At 45.6% G+C, this 22,737-nt stretch overlaps 1 protein-coding gene across 2 annotated transcripts in view; it reads right to left on the minus strand.

Annotated features, from left to right (window-relative positions):
• The window catches only part of Adk2 (Adenosine kinase 2), a 33,273-nt gene extending 18,672 nt beyond the window's left edge, over positions 1-14,601 (minus strand). Inside the window, exons 1-6 of one of the 2 annotated variants that reach the window (XM_077688995.1) lie at positions 14,507-14,601; positions 10,582-10,669; positions 9,990-10,064; positions 4,097-4,150; positions 3,858-3,936; positions 184-359 (exon numbers count right to left, since the gene is read on the minus strand). In XM_077688995.1, the coding sequence (XP_077545121.1) occupies positions 184-359; positions 3,858-3,936; positions 4,097-4,150; positions 9,990-10,064; positions 10,582-10,598 (401 nt within the window). In that variant the 5' untranslated portion in view covers positions 10,599-10,669; positions 14,507-14,601. Of the gene's footprint in view, positions 1-183; positions 360-3,857; positions 3,937-4,096; positions 4,151-9,989; positions 10,065-10,581; positions 10,739-14,506 lie in introns of those variants that run through there. The other variant, XM_077688994.1, reaches the window with a different exon arrangement.
• Positions 14,602-22,737: the final 8,136 nt, after the last annotated feature.

Consider the following 22,737-nt stretch of genomic DNA (forward strand, 5'->3'; position numbering starts at 1 on the left):
AAAGGGACAGGTTCGATTCCGACAGGAAGCCTTTTTTTTTCTTTTGACGCGCTTGATGTGCCGTTGCGGAAACCCATCTTCATCATGCGCCCACCCATTGTGCAAAGTTGGCTTTTCTGCAGTGCGTTTCCGCATACGGTCGCCATGACCGAGGCCAAGGAAGGTTCGCTTTCAGAGTTTTACCGGCAGTGGCCCTGGTTCGTGAGCAGCACAGCACATGTTCCGGTGGGCAGCTTGTCCGAGTGTTGGTACTTGACATTCAAACCGGCTTCCCTGGCTTTCGTCTCCAGGATGGCCCCGAATTTGTCGGTGCCAACGCATCCCATGAAAGTGGCGATCTCAGGTGCCTTCACCACCCACTGTGAAAAAGAAATTGGAGTTGGGTTTCGAAGGGGCTATGAAGAGAGGCTGCAACTTTGTTCAATAGAAGGTAACCAGCACTCGGCAGCTAGCCCAGCTCTATTCGATCCAGGAAAGATGGGTTTAACCAAGAAAACGCCAGGAATGTTGAAATCAATTTCAATTTGCACTACGCGCTATCCCTAGTTATCTAATAACAGCAGCAAGGAAGCAACAGCGGCAAGCACTATGAACATTTGTTACCAGTGTAACTACGTGTTAACATTCAAGTGATACGACCAGATTAAATATGTTTCTTGGCGGCGGCTTTGCTCGGCGACCGCCAAGCATACGAGAAGATGTGACGTCATAGATACCTTCCCAGAAGGCGGCCGGGGTATCGCAACTGCTTGAACTGTTCTCTTTTAGCTCTTTTTATGCTTTCACATAAATACTGATGTATGAGGATAACACAGTTTTTGTAAAGAACTAAAGTGATGTATCGCTTTACGGCCAGAGTTTGGATGTTTAAAACTTGCAGGTCAATTACGGAGGTTTCACCATGATAACAAAAACAACAACGTTCTAGCTCACACTGCCACAAAATTATACGATAGGTAGATTGTTAAAATCTTTGCTTGTCGACAATCATGCATTTAAAGCTGGTTTTAATTTTATAGTATTTTTCTCTTGATCCTTTGTTCTGTGTGAAAATTAAAAATAAAACAATTACGGCAGTTCACGTTACACCTATACACGTAATGAACTGTATGCGTCTGCTGTTCAGAAATTCGGGTTCAGAACTTCCAATTGTAACAATCAAGCGAAACTCTTATCGATGTTCGTCTTTATTTAAGAAAGGGTCATACCATTCTATATTTTACAGCGAGGCTATAGCTAAGGGCAAGGGAACCACCATGGTATCACACTCATCACCTCCGTCGTGGCACATAACGCAATGCCGATTTTTAGGCGCTGAAAAGTCTACGGCTGTTCCCACGTTAGAGCGCACACTACGTATCAATGGGGGCGCTTGAATGCAGAGTGTCTCCGCCTTCTTCAGCGGCCTCAATCACTCGCACGGATAAAGCGTACTTAAACGTCCGCGTAAAAATCATTGTAGATGCGCTTGCAACATTCATTCCGTCGAAAAGAATATCGGCTATCAAACAAGCATCGACCCCAACTGCCATGCTGGGTAGTGAGGCCACAGATCACCGCTCACAAATTTAGAATTTGTGCTGATGCCAAAGATTACCAGGCAACCAGCAGCTCAGGCGAGTTTTGCATTGGCCAAATATTACTTATTTTTAGGCCGTTTATTATAATAAAAATGCCATCAAACGCAACTGACGCCGCTCACTTTTGGGAGCAGAGCAAGAGGGGCGAACTGAAACCGAAACTGCGTCCAGTAGCCGGAACTGGCCAAACACTTTCGAAACCCGCATTTGAAGGGCCGTAGTTGGTCATGGCCTTAAAGGCCTTGCGTTAGGCATCCACTCCCGTCACCAGCGAATGCAGAGCGTAGGCTTTATCATGGCGTTACTAAAACATAGACACATGGTGGCAACGGGTGGACTACTCTTCAGGGTCCTCCAATGAGTACAAGTTGAACTGTACCGGGGCTGTACGCCTTGATAAATCACTGTCTTGACACAGCAGTAGTCGCAGCGGAAAGGGACTGTAACTGGGTAATCGTCGCGACTTTCTGCATACCAGGGTGTGAGAAGAAAACGATCCATATTGACAACACTATGAGGATATTTGCTGTTGCTGCTATCCCTACGCTATCACTTTCCTTATGCGCTCTAAGAAGATAGTGAAATTCGGTTGACGTTAGGGAAAGGCACGTTGTCACAGTATTCCCGCTTTGCGAAGGATTCTTGCAGTTAAGGGCATTGCGAGCCATCCTTTCAATATGAACGTGACTTTTGATGCACTCGCCGAAAAATTCGGTATTTCTATTTTTAGTGTGCTTTAGTAGATGTAGGGGGTAGCTGCACCACTCAAGTAAGTACCTAAATATTTTCAGAAGTCATTTGTAAGAGCTCTAGATTACCGCTACAAAATAAAATTAGGATTCTCTTCCTGAGAACCTAGCTGAACGCCCGCGGTTTTTACCAAACTGAGGCGAAGCTTGGCCACAGTCGAGACGAGACGACATACAGAACACAACCGCCGCCTTACACGAATTGTTTGTGCATTCCTTTAGCCGAACACAAACTACCGCCGATCGCGCCGTGACAAATCGTTAGATAACATGACGAGGCCCAGTGAGCACCTGATCACAACTGATAAGAAACGCATGTCTTCACCCAACAGCCTAACGAAGAGGCAAAAGAAAACCCGGCGGCCAGCAGATATCCCTCCATCTTATTGTGAAGCTGCATTGATACTCATATTAAAAATTTCTGAGATACAAAAACTTGTGGCATCTTAGTCACAGGCTTCCTAGAAGACTACATTGCGAAGAAAGAGAATTTGGGCAGTTTTTTTTGAGGAAGCCTGTAAACGTAAAATTTCCAAGAGCTCCCCTTTCATTCAGAACACAGCTTTTTTTTTTAACGCGAACTTGGCTGAATCTTAGTAACCCCCGAATGTTTCCGAGCTCTCGGCGGAAGCATTGAAGACGTGTCTTTTGTCCACTCAAACGCGTATCTTTCTGCACATGCGGGCTTGACCAGACTCTGAATGGAGGCTGATGACCTTATGCCAAGTTGATTTCAAGCGAATACATGCGCATAGCTTTCACTGTAAATTGTGCGTCCGTCGTTTGATTGTAGCGCGTGTATGACCGCTCTATTTATTGATGTCACCAGGACATCAAAAACACTGTATTTGTGTTACATCGGGAACAAATCAGGCATATTGCCAACAGCGGGGTTCGAATTACTGTCCTAATTCAAAAAATTGGTAAAAGCGTGTTCTTCGAATTCAACGTAACGTGTTACCCCCAAGGGGCTCCGCCCGTTTAACGAGATTCGGGAAGTATTTTATTTTCACTTGCGTCGACCTTTTTAAGCTCCATCAGTGTGACCCTTCACAACTGTACTGGCAGTCACAAAGAAGCATCGTCCCACGACGGTTATTGTCTAATTATTTTTAATATTTTTATTGTCACTTTCAACATTCGTTACAAAAACCCCGAAAAATCATTTTTGGTCTCTTTAACTACCCTTTGGTGAATTCCTTGAACGTGCCCTTCAGATGACTGCAGATACTCGTGAACGTCACTCCTCATAATATTCGACCAGGTGAGAGAGGGCCAGAGCACGTCATTGGCATGGGAGATCAAACCTAACGACAGTAGAACTCCGGTTATAAGTTTTTGGTTAATACGATTTCTCGGTTACTACCCCCTCAATTGTAAACACTAAAAATTCCCTATAATACGTTTCTTGCCGGATGGCACGTTTTCCGGCATTGCACGTTTCCCGCTCGTGTTCTTTTAAACGTATCAACGAGGTTCTATTGCACAAGCACGATTTACTGAAATGAACTAATGCGTGCTCACTGACCTGAAACACTCGTAGGGCATTCTGCGTCGCACCACCTGCCGTGTATCCGCATTCGTATTTTTCAACGAGCTCCGTGTATCTACAAGAAATATGAGTTTTAGCCATTACTCCTTACTGTCTTAAAGCATCAGTGAGTGGTCTCTCCTTCCCGATCACACACACACACACACATGCGTGCGTGCGCAATACCTCGCATTAAAAAATAGCAAGCATGTATAGTAGAGAGCGTAGATACTTGCAATGGTTTGTGCTTTTGATCAGCGAGGATGGCATCGTTTGCTTTCAGCGAGTACCTGCGTGTAAAGAAGCACAAACCTTAATTATGCAGTGGAGAAAATCTTTAACGAAGCGTTTACACTTGGTGCATTTTCAATGCAGCCGCGGATGGATAAAAATTGAAACCCCTCCCGTTCTGATTATGGGGGTACACGCGAAGCTTGAATAACCCTATAAAAACATAAAACCTTGTGAAATGTCTAAAAAACAAAGTGCCCAATCCTTGCTTGCCGAACCCCTTCAGCGACCCGCCATTGTCACTTCGACTGCCTTTCTGATTGCCGAAACTCAGGATTAGCTCGTCGAGCAGGCGCTAGTTCACGGGCCCTATCCCCCGGCTGTTGCTATTTCGGGGCTGCCTGCTCTACGGCAGAGCGGAGCAAGCGCGGCCAACCTATGGCGCAGCTGGCCCTGAAGTGGGGATAAACGGTGAGAAAGCGAGAGATAAAGTGTTTATTGAACGGGTAATATCAACATGGCGAAAGTTTGCCTCTCAAAAGAGGGCAGAGGTCTCGCCGAGGGGAGGGAGGAACAAAAAAAGGAAGGGCAATGAAATAACGGGCAATGAACAGTCTATGTACAGACTATATACATACACAGAGACTATATACATACACCCACACACATGCGCACCCACGCACTCTCATCAACAAAGAATGCGAGTTAACCTCCCGTTCCCCTAACAGGAGGGGAGAGTCCCTTTGATTGGCATGATCCGCCCGCCAGCTGCGGGTGAGGAGAGATGAGAGGGGGGTGGGGACGAAGTTTTGGCGCATGAGGCGAACAGCAACACCGACGGCTAATACAAACTGCGCTTAAAAACGAGGACAGCGAAATCCTCTCAAGCCTGGACTTGGGTAGCATTGATATATATTAAATGGGCACCATCCCCCTTGGACGTCTTCTACCTCATGAATCCACCCACATTACGCAGAATGTCACTGTATCTGCGCCCCTTGTTCGTTGGCCAGCTTGCATATATAAATTTTATCTAATCACTAGTTATATGCATTGGATTACATGCATTACATGCACTGGATCATTTCACAGGCTTCTGGGGTACTTCTAAGTTGAAGATTGTCATGCAGCGGCAGAGCTGTGCTGCGTGACGGCGGTAGTATTCTCCCATTTGTAAACAAACAAAAGAAAGCAAGACAGGCAGATGACTCATCCTTTGCTTAAGGGGCCACTGAACCGTAGCAACAAGTGAACCTCTATCGGAACATTACACTGCTCTGCAAAGGAGTAGCCACAGTGGGTGTTTCGGTGTCGGAGCAGCCCCCGAAAAATATCCATGCACATAAATAACTCATATACTGTTCAGAGCTGTCGGTGTTGTTTCTTTTAATTTTTTATTTTCCCAGTGACAGATAACGTCAACTGAAATATATTTCTAGATACACCACTGCTTCTCTGAAATCAACTCTGCCACTTCCGGTTAAAGCAGTTAAAGAAGGAAATTGCCAAACCGCGTCAACACGTATCCTGACTCCATATGCTTCCGAGAATGGTGAAAATGGGATCTGTGGAACCTGTACAGGCACTTTCCTGAAACAAAGACCAGTTTCGAAGAGAAAGCAAGCGGAAAATCCTGCTGAGCACATGTGTATCATAAACGCACGATGGCTTGCTGTAAAACCTTTCAGGCACGTTCTTTTATTACCAGTGCTGGTACAGTTTCTTTCAGTTTCGGTTTTAGCCCGACGCTTGGCCTGGTTGCAAAGTATCGTTAGAAATCTTTTGTGAGTGAGAGTGAGGGCCATTGCTTGTTTTCAGCGTCCGCGTTTATTGGTATACGATAACCGCCAACAAAACTGCGACTCAACTTGAAGTATTGGCTAACCGGCGTGCCCGGCACTCCTCCGGGCGCAGGGATATTGCGCGATAAGTTTCTACTGCAACTCATAGGAGACTACACCACAGGTCGCAAAAATTCCTTGAATTACTTTATTTTCTCTCTGATATGGGGGACATGAACTCTTGCGTTAGGCAAAAATAGAATGGAAAGAAAAGAGGGAAAGGCATCTTCCTTTATCTACTGTTAAACAAAGACGATCGTTTGCCGAAGAAAACAAAGCAATGCAGCTTTGCATAGCGTGACCTTTCAGTTCAAAGAGAAAAAAAAGCATTTCGGGTTAAATGTTTTTAATGCCATAAAATTCTTTTGTCAGATTCTGCTTTAAAGGTCGGGACCTGTCAAAGCACCGTGACACGCGCTGGCAAAGTGAGACGGTGGCTGTAGCTGTGAAGACGGCGTAGCGAGCCGTCATTGTCCCTTCTGGTACAACAAAAATTTTTGCGGCTGCAAACAGCTTAATTGTCTGATCGAGCATTTGTCTTAGTCTGCTCCGCTTTGCTATGCAAAGTATTCATCCGACACCCGCAAAAATTTATCACCTGCGTTTATAAGTTTCGGGACATCCCCTCACATTCTTAACCTCTGTGCAGGCTTTTCGAATGCAGATCATGTCCTGTAATAAATATCCTGTAATAAATATCCTGTAATAAATATCCTCTAATAAATCCGCATTTCCTTGTACGACCTGACACGGGTGCGCATACCGTTCGGCTCATCCTGGTACACTCGGATCAATCACGCGCTGACAATCTCCGCAAGCTTAAACTGCGCCAAAGATGCTACCTTCTCAGACGGAAGGCGCTGAATACTTTGGACAAGTAGACACGAAGGACACTTTGGACACTAAGGCGGCGTAACATTTAAGGGTCCATGTTGGTTCGAAAGGATATACTGAATGATTAGGATAAAATATTCCTGTATGGATTCGTAAATTAACACTCCGGTCGCGGTACGCAGTTCCGGGTTACGCTATTCAGCGTCGCGAGGTCATGGCGATTGAGAGGACAGCTGCGCCGTACCGTGCGCCAGAAATAAACTGACACGTTGCGTCAAAAGCTAACCGACGTTTCATTTATTTTTCAGGTGAGCTGATATTGCGTGCAGGTTGGAATGACTCCATGGTGCATGAAACAAAAGCATGAATGAACTAACAAGGGTGCTGGACGTGCGTCGTACCCAGAAAGCCAATCAGAAAAGGGTTAAAGTTGCCGCTTTGAATGGAGGAAATACGAAAGAAAAAACACACTTGTATAGTGGCATCTAATAAAACGGCCCAGCAACGACTTTATTCTAGTGCCGCTCTGGGAAGACTGTTGAAAATGGGTGGGGGTCTTCGTATTGCCATCCTCTGCCAACTAGTTTGGCAACAACAAAAAAAATTTAAATAAAGAACTCCTTTTCGGCAGGCTTTTTTTAAAGCAAAGCTTTTAGCCTCTACCAGCCAACAATTCTTTAATGGGTGAGGGACAAGAAACTCTCAACGCGGTTGCAGAGGGAAGGGTGGTTTTCACTCACGCAGCCGAGTGTAGATGGTGCGGTGAATTTACCCAGCGTTCCCCGCGCGCTCACGCCAGCGGGCGCGTTAGCGCGACCAGGCTTAGTCGTCTGCTTTAGCGACGGTTGTTTTGGGCCTGTTTAGGCGCAGCTTCGCGTCCATTTCGCGCTTCCTTCGCACGGCTTGATTAAATGGTTCGATAGCACCACCTGGGTAACCCTGACACGACGGAATTAAGTGGTCGTACGGCAAACATGCGTTAAAGATTGGATTGCAAGGCGCGAAAACAAAATGTAGAGACCACGACAGACATTTGGCCGCTAGAAAAACGTTACGTTTCGCGCACTGCTTGCCACGAATGGGATTCAGTTTTATAAATTGTAGAATACCAATTCGGTTGTGTTATAACAGGTATTACAAAAGGCGAACGGAGCAACTGGTTCTGATAAATCGCGATTATAAGAGTTCCCTCAGTGTTTTCGCAATTCTCAAACTTACGAAACTAACTAGTTTAAATCGGCATAAATGTGAATCACTAATCTCTGGTGCCGAATTGTTGCGGTGTCCGCGCTTGTGTCGCGTAGTGATGTAGCCCCGGTCTAGCACATCAGTATGGCTATGTTCCGCTGCATCAGCCTTCTAATGACGCTCTTCGCAGTTTCCTTTCTGTCGACGCACGGCCAGGCTACAGCGGGAGCGACCGCCGCTCTAGCCCGGCCGTGGCCGACGCTTCTGCGTTCGGTATCCCGCCCTTGCCAATTCTAGGTAACGGCATGCACAATCTCTGGTTTCACTCCTTGTAGAGACACGTGTGTGAATTCCATTGATGTCGCACGGGCAGTTGTTATGGGGTCGTTTACAGCTATCCTTTACAACCACCTTCGCAGCGTGGGTTATAGCCAATTTCTGTGCAAGCACAAAAACTTGCATAATAGTTTGGAAGCCTCAGTTTGGTACAAGAAAATAAACTGCCGTACCGAGAACAGTAGCAGAAAGTAAACTTCGTGCTACCGTTCTCAACTTTTCACCCACATTAGTGCCATTTTCAAAAAATAAGCTAGAACCTCGAAATATTTGTGTTTATAGTCTTACCGTTCCTTCAAGATGTTTCTACATTCTTTCCGCATAATGGGGCTCCTCAGCCAGTGTTTTTGTTGCTAAGTATTTGACTGATGTTTTAACAGCGTAACTGTTTGAGCTCGAGTTTCATCCGTGCCTGGAGCCGCTCAAAACTCCGTGTTTCTTAACTGTTTTCTTAACCGTGTTTCTTAACTGTGTTTCTTCTCCATTTCTTAACTGGAGGGCAGAAAGATCCTAGGCCAAGAAGAGTGAGAGAAAGTGGCCAGTAGTCCAGCAGCCGACGAGCTGGTGTGGGGAGTCCGCGCCTCAAGAAAATAAATGCTTCCAGGGGTTGGGCTCGAACATGGGTCTCTCGCGTTATAACACCGCTATTAAACTGATTGCGCTATTGTTGCATTCGGGGCGCCATGCATTTCCTTGGGTACGCAGCCTGGGCGTTGGCTTTGGACTTTCACCGAGTTGAAGTGTACAGAGGTTCGGGTTGGGAGGCGCGCGTTGGGGATTGGCTGCGCCAAGTTATGACGCCAGCTCTGACGTGCAGGTTGTTCTCCCAGTTGAGAGAGACGGCGCGCGCTCGGCGGCATCAGTGCCCGATATACGGATGAGATGCGCAGTCCTAAGAAAAGCCTTGTTAAACTTGTGACGACCACCAGCTCCGCAGTTTTCCGGTCACCGCATAGCAGTTCCGAATGTGGCAGAATATTTTTAAGATTTTTAAGCCTTTTTACAAGGGTAGGGAAACAATTGGGACCCCATACCGACCAAGAAAGACATCTGTCATTGTGCATCGTCATTCTAGAACTTCCCAGGGAGAGGTCACCTGTCACGTGCTGAGCAAAGTCAGTGGCCTTGACTCGAGTGTCGACGCCTAACCGAGGGGATGAAATGCGCTGCACATCATCGCGGGATAGCCGCCCATCCTTGGCGTAATGCACGTGCTTGAAATAAAACGTAATCACAGCTGAATTAAGCGAGGTGTGTCGCCCTCATGTACCGCAAGATTTATTAGACTTCGGTGAAGTACAAACGTTTCACGTTACAGGTTAAAACATGTGAATTAGGCTTCCACGTCCATCTCCGTTTGCACCCCAAGAGCAGAGAAATTTGTCGTACTTTTCGTGTTTCTCATCGTTCGGTGGAATAGCCGTTGCTCCGCTTTGAATCGAACGGGCGACTTCGTGGTCAATAGATTAGTGCTTTATTAGGCAACAGCAGCGGCTTCAAAGCTCCGCTCGTGGGTACGCATGCCTCTTATCAGTTAAATGAACAATCGTCATTATTTTTCGAGCATGCCACGAGAGCCAAATAATGCTACTTCCAGTTGATTACGGTTAGCGTCGCCGTTAGGTTAGCACACCGTGAAGCCACCAGTATAGTTGCCACAAATGGTCGACAGCCTGCGAAAACACGCAGCAAAACTCACTTTTGCAGAAACTCGTCCTCCACAGACGCAGATATGTCGAGGAGCGGGTTGCCCATGCCCAACAGCATTCCTTTCCTGTGAAAAAAATACGGTTTTGCAATCACGCATAGCGAGTTCACGAAGATTGTATAATAAAGAAAGCGCTCAGTAACGCTGCATACTTCACGAACATTTCATGCCGCCCCTGCACTTATTAGCACTGCAACAAGTAACCGATATCTCAAAGAGAAAGTTGCAGGCACAACATTATAACGCCTTCGGCAGTGAAAAGTGTTAGTCTTTGTGAACGTGTACTTACTTCTCTTTCCGCGCTAAATCCTCCTTGAATTTCGTTTTATCTTTATTTACAGTTCTTTTTTTTTTCAATTTTTTTTCTCTTTTTCACATCCTCACCGGATATACTTAGCCGGTACCGGCAGCTAGCTACGCCTCTTTGCTCAATACACCCTTCGCTCGGCTGACAGTAATGCTTGTGCAGACATTTAAATTTCGCGGGTAGGAGCAGTGCGAGTTGAAACCCTTCAATAACCAAAACGCCCGCGGGCAGGCTCCGAGGTAACCATCAACAGAGACGAAAAAGCACTGCGCTTACCTTAGGGAGGCGTTCATTGTTGGGTCTGAAAAACAGCAGACAATCTTCCAGCCACCCGTTTGCGACAGAAGCGTACTGCCGGGAAAGCCTTGAAACACGACGGTTGGCGCCGGGAAAAAAGAAGAGCGCCAACGTGCACGCCGCAGCTGCGCGTGGCTGTGGAAAGGGCGGTGACCGCTTGGCGGCGCAGCTGCAGAGACCATTAATGTGAAGGCTAAAAGCGGCCCCTCCGCCGGATGCGGCTCTTTAAATTCGTTTGCGTGCCATAACATTGTTTTTTTTTACCTGGCCCACGCTGGCGTCGCTATGGTTTAATGCGAAGCCTGCGTCACCTACTTGCATCCCTCTCCCGCTATGCTCCTAACGAAAGAAGGCGGCAAACCGCACACTGCGTGCATGAAGGAGTGTCAGTAAGCTATACGCCTCGAGCGCGGCCTGTAGGGGCGCCACTGAAATCCCCCTAGCGGCCCGTTTCGAAAGCAGGCGCGGGAGTCCGCGCCCCGCTCCCCAGTGCCGCCGCTGCTTTTGTGGCTGAGATTTACAGTTTGTGGGCGTTTGAAATTCATGTTTGTGTGGAGCAGTCACTGTGTTCGCAAATGGGGTGTGTTTACGAGAGTGAAAATGTTTCCGACGCGATCTTAGTGTGGTATTTTCGGTCTGTATAAGCGCCAGGTGTGTGTCACAGGCCAGCGTCGCGGAACCGGCGTATGATGGAGCCGATTGTAGTTACACTGACCTGAATTTACTAGCCGTGTCTCTTTAACCACCGGTTCCTCAGATGTTCATGCTACGGCTATACACTATGATTTAAATCAGTTTTCTGCGCTTACATAATCAGCGGAGCACTCATACCTGACAGCACACCAGTTTAGTCTGCCAATATTATACCTTAGATATTGATCCCCACCATTTACGAGCCAGTCTGTGTTAAATTCGGGGATATTCAACAAAAGTACGATGGACAATGCATAATTATACTAAAAAATCAGCACAGACAGAGTCGTCTTGTCGTGAGGTGCGCGCCCGCAGACTTTCATCTGCTACATATATCCTCTGCGAGCAGCGCGGAGACGGGCTTACAATTTAATCCGCGTCCGCGACTAAATGCTTCTTCGGAATATCGTCATATGGCACAGGGAGCCTGCAGAATAAGCCAGAAACTGAAAGCAGAGGGCCTTATTACATACAGTCAAACCCGGCTATAACGAACCCGGATAGAGCGAATTATGCTATATATCGAACAAAAATAATTCAGTTACGGATATACTTGGGAAACGGATTCTTTATAACGAAGTTTACATCCGATATATCGAACTCCGCGCGCCTAGAATGGCCGCCGAAATGCATGGTCTCGGAGCGGCGATTGAGATGTGGATTGGCCGCGACCACGGAGCAAGAGCCGGGACTGGGACATTGCGCCTTGGCCGGACCGACGTGACGGCCGACATTTTCCGTAACTATTTCCGACGCGTGGGACTTACGACGGAACCCGCCAAGTCAGCGAGTCCAGACTAAGACAGCAGCATCGGTGAACTGTGGGAAGAGTTCGCCAACGTTGCCGATGCTGTCGCGAGTGAAAGCCGTTCGATGCTTAGAGCAAAGCGCTTTCGGTAGTCGATGTGCTCCGCCAATGCTTCTTCGATTTTGGAGAACGCAGACTGGTACTGCTGCAAATAATGTTTCGTGTAGAGAAGGCTATGCTAGTTGTAGCCGCCAAAACCAAAGTGAAAACAAAAATCACCGCTTTTTTTTTTGCAAAGTAGGCAGTTAGGGCGGAAAGAAGCTTTATTAATTGCAATAAATGAATTATTTTGGGTATGGTTAATGGCTACTTTACTGTGTTCGTTTCTCTATGCGGGGATGGTGGAGTTGAGCAGGGGAAGGGGGGGGGGGGGGGGGGGGGCTACCGCGCAATGCGAACTCGTAACAGTAAGCTAGTTATAGGCGGGTTCGGCTATATCGAACTATTGGATATATCGAACAAATCCCGGTGCATATTGCAGTTCGCTATAAACGGGTTCGACTGTACCACACTCTTCCAACTACACATTACATCGCTTGTTGAACAGCCTACCCTGTATACTTCCAAAAATGCGTCCGCCGTACGATCAGCTCTTCGTTGAAGTATAAAAAACAAAAGGAAAGTGAACGCGAGATTTATGTGTTGGATTACTAAAACGTTCATTGCTTGATTCCGCTCCGCATTTGTACACGGCGTCCCCCTCTTTGCCCCCCCCCCCCCCCACCGATTTCTCGCGAAATAGCATAGCAGTGCATTTTGCATATAGTTGGTCTAGTGAAACCTACCTGGCTTAAGTTTAGACGAACGTCTTTAGCATGCCAGAAGCTGCACTGGTTTTTTTATTTCAGTTAGAGCTATTATGTTTCTAAATTCCGCATTGGCACAGCATTTATTTTTCGATGGTTTCATTTCCTTGGTTCTTCCTATATGGGGTGTGTGGGCACATATTTAGCGACGCATAGGCTTGGAATATACTTTAGATTTTCGCATGGTTTGTATTCTTATAAAAGGCATAAGTTATTGTCCGGGATTGGGTAATCACATCCCCGAAACATATTTTTCTGTGGCGTATATATGCGAAACGAAGCCGCATTCGTTGTCCACGCTGCAAAATGAAGCCAACCTCTCATTGTGCCAGTATCAGGTCTAAACGAGGCGTCAGTAGAATTCATTTGTGCCTGATGTTTTGGAGGTGACATGGGTGATATGCTGCTGCCGTCGCCGACGCCCGGAAGAGCGGCGACGAAGCGCGCAGAACCGCGTGACCGGGTAGCTCTTGCAGGCGATCGCGTACTCTACGAAGACGCAGCTGCTTTTTAAATGACCTAAACGTACTCTTTGCCTATAGTCGTCACCATAACAAGTTTTTTTAGGCGCGGAGAGGCGAAAAGAAGCGAAATAGAACCAAAATACTGCACGAGCCCCTATCAGTCACGCAGCGCAAATCCCGTCAACGCCGCGGAGAAGTGGCGGCAGGCGGGGCAGCGATCGCGAAGCTCGAGGCGTATAATTCACGCTCACATCTTCTTTCAAGATACAAAAGTCCGCGTCTTCACTGGGCGTTCGTACCAGAATATGCACTTACGTTTGAAATTATCCAGCGCGGTGAGGTCTAATCATGTACAGATGGCACTGCTTGCGTTATGCGAAGCCTCTTTAAAATCATGGTAAAAAATTCCCCGCATTTACCCGAGGGGAAGAATGTGAAAGTGCGAATGCAGGAGTTGAATTTGCGCGGTTCGGTAATGTTCGCGAAAGAGAGATCACACACACACACACACAACTACAAAGAAAGAAAGATGCATTTATTCACAGACACCTATTTGTGTTGTCATTGTACTTGATTGCTAGAGCGTATCTCAGCTTTGAAATTTCGTGTCAGTACTCCTTTAAGCGGGTGCATTAGCCCTTCTCAGGCCCGATTCCTGGCCAATCCCCCACGTGGGTATGTGCCATGCACAGACACCTATTTCTGTTGTCGTTGTACTTCATTGCTAGAGCGGATCTCAGCTTTGAAATTTCGTGTCAGTACTCCTTTAAGCGGGTGCATTAGCCATTCTCACGCCCGATTCCCGGCCAATCCCCCACGTGGGTATGTGCCATGTCAGCGGCCAGGCAGCGCGCGCCCATCTCCCCCCGTTGCCAAGGAAGACGAGGAGATTCCTGGCCAATCCCCCACGTGGGTGTGTGTCATGTCAGCGGCCAGGCAGCGCGCGCCCATCTCCCCCCGTTGCCAAGGAAGACGAGGAGCGCGCGCACCCGCAGCTGTTGCTATGCGGACGGCGGCGGACGCTTCAGGCTCGCTTAAGAAGTGCATTTGCACTTAAAAAGGCTTCTCATCTTATGCCTGGACACTCGGTAACGGTGTGCAGTGAAAGAAATGTTGACCACTAGACATTATACCGCTTTTTCTTCGTGTTTGTGGTGAAGAAGATACAGCGGGGGTGTCTTGCAAGCGACCTTGCTGTCCAGGTGCTCTTGAAACCAGGGGGGTACAGCGAGCGCTGAGACCGTCCGAATTGTGGGCGCTGACATGATACGATTCTGATGGTTGCCAGAGCAACTGCATTCAGCCTGTTAAAAAGTGGCCGAGTAATTATTTGCCTAAAACAAAAACCGAAAAAAATAGTTGCAAACAATTGCATCAGTAATTATTACTAGTTCTTTTAAAAAAGATTTCAATGTATAAAGCTCTAATTAGCGAACAAAGAGTGTGTAGTTAAGTTTTGGTTTCAATTTACTTCAAGTGTGCTAGAAAGTGGCGAAGCCGTTGCGCCGGACTTTCACAGTGTGCGTGCAGTTTCCAGCTCGGATGTGCGTGCGTGCAAAACGTGTACAACCGGATGCACGCCAGGGGAGTGAAACTTCCTATACCTTGCATGGGACGCGATATTCGCTCGCAGCGCCGGACAAACCCCTGGTGTTTGGGGGCGGTACTAAAAACATGGCGGCGCGTTGCAGACATGCACTGGGAGACGCCATCTTAATGAGGACTGAAAAGCCGAGGGGTGGGGGGCATGATAGCGCCAAATTCTATTGGGATGCGCACGCAAAATAAATTGAGCGAGTGGAATATATTCAGATGGCCAGCGCACGACCTTGTTCATGTTGCGCAATCCGCCACATTATCTAAAGGGCAATTGTTTTGTTCTGATTGATGAAGTTTTGCGCGTCCACTTGTTTTTGCACCACCCATTGTAAGTACGACTTTGTTTTGGTTTGTTAGTACACATAATGTAGACAAGAATAAAGAGTACAGATATTTTATTTTTATTGCCTAAATGTACAATTCATACAGTAAAAACACAACTTGGATAATTTGCGCTTTTAGTCGCAAACAAAAGCGTTTGGCACATGGCCGCATGCTAATAACTAGGTATCCAGCCAGCGCATATGTGTCCAGTGCCTTGTTTGCCCAAGGTCCACATAGTCTCTGCTGGTGAAATGGGCAGGACAGCCGGTAGCTGCTGTAGATCTGTCTTGGTGGTAAAGAAGCCAGGTCCTGCCTTCTCGCACACTGCAGCCAAACGCGAGATCTGGAACATCAGGAAGCACGTTTGTATATTTGGGTTAGAATGAATACTAGCTTTAATGCTTCTTCCAGGCGCACATAGTTTTGAGTGAAAACTGGCATCTGTATTCCAAATAAACGTGATCTGATATATTTCGAATCTTTCTTTCTTAGATTAATTTTGGCTACAAAGACGACTTGTGACAACACCAATCGTAAAGGCACATTTTAAATTCAAATCAGCCTTTATTATTGAGAGACGCGGATACGTTTTTCCATTTGTGCGATCATAATGTTCGGTGGCAACGACCCACCTTTCCTCCTAATCCAAAATACACTTCTGCAGACAAAAGCAGCCATCCCACACCACAATCGCTGAGAAATTATTCATGCATATATACTTTCGCATATTGTGTATTCCTCGAGTATTTCTCGGGCCGTGCAGTAAACCGGTTATAAAAACCTTATTTAAGAACCTCTAACAAATTACTAGCAAAGGTTAAGCCTGCATTGTCTAATTATTTATCGGCTTATAGCTGTAGCTGCGTTCTCGTGAATATATCGTTCTTGTACTTAAAACTGAAACTCCATGCACGGATCTGAAGCGTAAATTATAAATTATAAGTGGTGGAATTATAGTTATGATTGTATTATATAAACATATACAGTAATTGCTTAGTTTGTATATTTATTGCTACAAATTCATTCTTCTATGTTCCGTTGATTCGCGTGAAGAGAAAATGCAGAACACACAATTGAAACGTAATAAAATAATGTATGTAGTCACTACTGAGTTAACATACTGCTAACAACACGATATGAACCCTACGGACCAACCCTTTGAGCCAAAAGTGTAGGAAGATGCCTTCATCCCGCTGTAGACATACATAGGCTGATAATAATAACGATAACAATAATACTGGTAATATTTATACTATTCACAATGATAATAATAATATAATAACAACCAAGGCAATCAAAAGCTAATAAAAATTGCAGATAGGCTCACACTGTTCCATTAGTTAATTTATATGTTTCCTCATATACATTTTTCTGCATACCGTGCATTTACTTCCGCTAAAATGCAAAACACACGATCGAAACACATTAAATCAATAATGCTCCCATAAACAAACGTGTGTAGTTAATGTAGAGACTGGATTATTTGCCAGATGCTCTGCCACGCATTTCATGCGTAATTAAAAGGTCAAAGAAGACAACCTGAATGTAAGAAATAAATAGTGCACGTGTATGCTCTCTTAAATTGTAAAGCTACTGCTGCAACCGCATCCTGCTATCTCTTGCAAGCGTAGAAAAGCAAAACGAGCAGCATGCAGATCTTACCTTTCGTCCACCAGTATCCAAAAAAATTTTATGCGGCCCGGCGTGAAGAATTTTGACACCACTCAGTACAGCACGATCTGTGATGACGGCGCGAATCCATTCATGCGTGTGGTTCGATGAAACGAACCTTACGGTGGTAAAAACGGCCCTCGGAACACCGTGGATCGTAACATACCTGTGGGCGCGACAAGAAACGCCCCTTTTCAGCGGTGCGAAGTAGAAAGGCGCGGTTCCCGTTTTCCACTCCTGGTGGCGCTCGTATTTTCGCAATCTCGAACTGCACCTTTTAAGTTCACTTGCATATTAAAAACTCCGTAATTAATAAGTAACCTGGTAATAAATATAAAATGCAACAACAACGTTCATTTATGCTCGTATGTAGTACAGCCCCCAAACGTTAGGATCGCGGCAGTCACGGGACAGAAAAACGGCGGAGTTTCATCCCCCTGTGCACGCGCTGAACAACCGCCTCCCCGGGCGCTGTCGAGGCCGTCATTTTGCTTCACGTTAAGCATCTTATCTATTGCCTCTCAACTGACACCGGAACAGAGATTATGATCTGAACCTGGCTACCTCAAGTTCACTGCAGGCTATGGAGTGGCAGCCAGCGATCGTTCCCGCTGTAAAAGAAATAAAAGCCGCTTTTATAATCGTTCCGTTTAAGTCGTTTTATTCGTGGAGCTTCATACAGCTCTCCGTGCTTCGAACTTTCCCGTAAAGGTTCGTGAAGGTACAACAAAAAAATACGTAACAAAATGCGGTTTATTTTTTTAATCAGCCACAATAAGTGAATGTTCTCTCCTCGCACGCTCTGTGGGGCAAATTACTGCAGCCATTCAGTGCCGGAAGCTTTTCCTTTGAAGTTGCGGAAAGCAGCAAGAACTTGACGAATACAGCCAGAAAGGAAAACCGGACACGCCGCTGACTGTATTTCTCCTCCTCCCTTGGCATGCATTCTGCCCCTCCGTTGGCCAGCGGTCGACCGCGCTCTTTCGTTCCTGTACTTCAAAGGGACCGCACTCACCGGAAATGCGATAACGTTTTTTTTTCTGGTTTCAATAAAGATTTTACATTCAGCTAAAGCCACAGTTAATTCCACTTCGTTTGAAAAACATTGTGCGCCTTGCAGAATGTCACAGGAGGACAAATAAAGCGGCACGGCGCAAAAATGCACGCAGATCATGACGGAGATGTACTTTTTGTGCGCCTCAGCACGGACCAGCTGATTCCTACGCGTCTTCGCGCGCATGCGATCAGTCGCATTCGAGTTTGCGTTCAAGTGTTGTGTGAGCGTTTCCACGTCTTGCTCAAATAGTATCAGTACATATAAGTCGCACGTTAAACAAAAAACACCTAGGTTAACTACCCTCAGGAGATACACTACGCAACGCAGTCGACGCCACCTACACAAAATCCGCCTGGCCAGCGGGCCGCCATGTTACAATTAATCCCGTCATGCTTTGCTAGCCGGACGCGGAAACGCCACAGCAGCACGTTGCCAAATTAATACGCATCGCTTTCGCCGTTTTTAGTAAGCAAAAGCTCAGCTGGCAACCTTCAAATCGTTGTATCATGTCTGCCACTGTGCGTCGTACGGTTCCAATGCATTGGCGCAGCGGCGCGCTTTGCCTCTAGAGTCGGTATATTATCTCTATGCTGGAAACTTGACTACCATTCACGTGTATTCTACGTTGTAAAGCACGAAGTTCAATTTCTTCGTCTTGCTTCGCGGTTAACAAAGAATTCCTAACTGACAATTTCTTCGCATTCTTTATTTTTAATAATTACAGCTTCTCCAATGTACGCCTCCGTCATATGAAACAATTTGGCTGTTTCTCCCGGTGACTCGAACTGAAATTAACAGCACAGGTATATTCGTAGTATATATGATCGATCCTTTGTTCGTCGCCGTTTTTATGGGTATCACTGCATCTCAGCTGCCCTTGACGCTGTGTCGTCAAGGGCAGCTGAGCAAACGCAAACATGACGCGAGACATGAACTTTCTACAAAACTTTGTGCGCAACAATTGACTACAATGAACTCTTGACATCGATAAAATACCACGTCTTATCTGTAAAACCTGGAAGTGTTTGTTCACCTTCTCTCCTGGCATTCGTTCACCCTATCTCATACTCGTTCACACCAAGCGTACAATTCCATGTTTGTTACAAAAGACATTTCGAACATTCCTCCGCCATGTACCCGTGCTTCACGTTCTCGCGTAGCCCCACCTTCTGTTTGCTTCGGTGAAGAAGTGTTTCTTTTTTATTGTATTTTCTTCTGTGCTTTTCATAGCATGTTGTGCTAGTGTACTACAAGACACAGTGTAAAATATGTATCACAGGCCACTCGCCTGTTTACTGCCACCAAATAAAGAATAAGAGATAAGAATAAGATAAGATAAGAATCAATAAGAATAAGAGATGGCAGTAATATCTGGCTTGCTAAGTGCGAAAGCTTCGGTTTGTGTGTCTTTCTGTCTGTCTGTTTCTCGTTCGGTTTACCCCCTGTCAAACAACTGGGTGAAATAATGCTTGAACACGCAGTATGCATTTGTAAGACTATCGCAGCTTTAAAATTTCCGGCATTGACCACACACGCGCGCATTTTGCAATGCGAAGGAAACCACCAGCATATTTGAATAAATATACTTGCCTAAACGGGAGTACCAGCAGCCTTTTGTTTAGGAAGGAACGTTCAATTTATATTAAAACAGCAAATGAGAAAACAATATCTTGAAAACGCTGAAGAAGGGAGGCGCTACGAAAGCCAACACTACGGCAAAAGATGTAAGAGTTGTTCTAAGCTTTACCCGAAAGAGAGGGTCGGAACGAATTGCGAGCAAGCAGTGTAAGCGATGGGAAATTGAATTGAATTGACCACACCTCATTTTGCATTCTTTACGGGAGACGAGGAAGGGGAGAGGAGGAGGAGCGGGAGAGCACTATCATCTTTCGACGACATTTACAGCTCTGTAGCTCAGGTAACACATACGCCCTCATTTTTGTCATCGTAACATAGAAAGTGATTGAGCTTACTTTTCACTCACGTTATTGCCAATAAATGACTCTTTCGCTTCGAGCTTATTAACAACATAATTTACTGGCTCTAGCTTGTAAATTCACGCGGCTAACATTTTATTGGATGGCAGGGTCATTGAATACAAAGTCATCAACACATCACGCATTCCTTGATCAAAAAATCTGATGAAATGTTTTTGTAGGTCCTTCGGTAGGAATTGTGCTCGTGACTCGATAAAAATATAATCTGGTGAAGAAATGAGTATTGGAACCACAGGAAAGGGCGCGTGGTAAAAAAATGGTGATCAGCCATCGTCAGACGTATATCTAACTTCTGAAGCACAGAAGGGTTCAACTCTGGGCACAGCATTTTTTTACTTGTATGGATGGTACTTTTCCCGACATTTTCTCTTCAATACGCCTTTTTAGAGACAACTATATCCTGTACAGATGTACCAAATAGTCGGGTACTCTGCCGCGCTTCAATGAGAAAACAAGAGGCTTTTTATTACGTGACAGACTTTTAAAATGAAGGTCAACCTATAAAACTTTTCCTACGAGTTCAACTACACAAAAAATGTCTCAGGTAACTACTTATTCCCTGAATGGCCGCTACCAGTGTATTTATGTCATCGTACCTCGATCTTACCTGTGGGAAGTCTTATATGAACTATGCTCATACGAAGCCTGAAGTATTCTGGGCTTCTTGCATCGCAATCAGAAAAAAGTTGGAGTAAAAACTCAGGCGTAGCTGTTGAAAGCTGCTAATAGCCTTGCAGTCCAGTTCGCATGCGCTGGATGAGACAAACGTGCAAGATTGACATTGAAATTTAAAATGCGTTTAGAACTCGACTGCACGGTTTTCTTTTAAGAACTGCTCAACGAATGCAGGTGTGTTGAGTGCCATAGGTGTCTCGGTTTGGATTCCGTTAGGCACTTTTGGTACTTCTGAGACTTGCTTTGTTTTGATAACGTCTTTGTCACAGAACTGGGATAATAAGAAGTTGCTATTTAATAAAATATTTCTGTTTCCAGATACCTTGATCTCTTCAACAAAAATTTAGGTTGGAAGCCATAAGAAAGTAAAACAAGTTAACTGATATAATTGTGCAATTAATGCCTCATATTTTTCCGATTCTTTGTGATGCAGATCTGGGGCTGTATTTTATTGTTTTGTCCGTTTTGTTTCCGTTTCAAAAATGTCCGTCTTGAGCAAGCCCTGATTGGCTGAAACCGAACGGCCGGATGTGACGCCATGCAAGCACGGCTACAGTGGCACGGCGGAGCGATGAGGAGCGGCTTATCGGAGGAGACGATTAGCAGCAGGCGATTTTTCGTCGCCTTGTTGTTGGTTTGCTGGCAAAACAATAAACACATAAAAGATCATTTAGAATCGTCTAAAATGTGTTTACAAGAACAGTTACGCAAAATTCAACCCAAAGCCCGCCTGAAACTGGGAGTACGTCAGAATGAAACGGACGCAAAACGGATGTTTTCAACACAGACAAACACGCGAATAGCACAAGAATGAGAAAGAACTAGAACGGACCTGATTGGTACGGGTCCGTTTTTGTGTAAAATGTTTTTTACTTTTCCTGCTTCTCTGCACGTCCACTTCTAACCCTCGCTCGTCGCTTTGTAATAGCCCTTGGCGATATGAGTGCACTAGTATATAAATAAATAGCACAAGAAATGAATAAATGAATACCGAATGAATGAATATATTTACCTTTTCTAACAACACTTCCGATCTTCGAACCGCGATCATTGCAACGCGGGTCTATCAATTCGTTTCAAGCCTGCATGCCCAGTGTTATAAGGGCAAACCATTTATATTATTACTGACGTGATTCAACGCAATAATCTACGACAGCCCGAAGCCGGAAATGGGAGGTGCATTGCTACACAGCCCCGCCCTCTTCGCAACTATTAATAATATTATAGACAGGAATTAGTACTTACCATTCGTCATACTAACCCCTTACAAATGGCATAACGTCCCCCTTGGTTAAGTAGGGACGCCTAACATGAACAACAGCCCAACAATTGGGACGCGCCCGTTAATTAGTGCACGTCACACTCAAACAAAACAAAACCCGAAGTTTTTATTTACTCTCTACTTCGATATCCTCGTATGTATTCGAGTGATCCCTCTATCTTACGCGACGGGAAGAAGGACGCTGATCGTAAAACAACTAGTCCCAATAACACGACACAAAACCGGACACGTAGTTCATAGAAACAGAGGCGCCTAGTTTCCGCCTTCCCTACCGGACGCGCTCACATCCGTGGACAAAAAATATGGGAAGGAACCGCATAGTTGACGCGACATAACCGCACAAAAAATCAAAATTACAGCTTTCAGTACGCCGTGCCAGCACAGGCTTCCAACAAGAACTTACCTTTTCTAGAAGTTCATCACCCTAAACACTTCAGTTGTCGTAACTAAAACTTTCTGCTTTCTAGAAGGTTTGGAGTGAAGCTTACTGCACCACACTCATTTTAAGGCCCCTAAACCTAGAATGCCATTCAGCTTCGCTGGTAATTTGTGTCGGAATAGTGATAAGCTTCCTCAACGGGCACGACATCTTACTCTTGTGTACTCAATAATCAATCAAACTTTTTGAAGGCACATCATTCTTCTTGGCTTATCAGCGTAGCGCAAATACAATTTCTGGTCAGGTTAAACTACTCCACCATAGGTGTCCTTTGTTACGAGGCAACGTCGAGCACTTTTTTTAATACAGCGGATGCTAAC

The sequence above is a fragment of the Haemaphysalis longicornis genome, unplaced genomic scaffold (assembly GCF_048455015.1).
Source record: "Haemaphysalis longicornis isolate Haplotype H1 unplaced genomic scaffold, Haemaphysalis longicornis Haplotype H1 scaffold_10, whole genome shotgun sequence".
NCBI lineage: Eukaryota > Metazoa > Arthropoda > Arachnida > Ixodida > Ixodidae > Haemaphysalis > Haemaphysalis longicornis.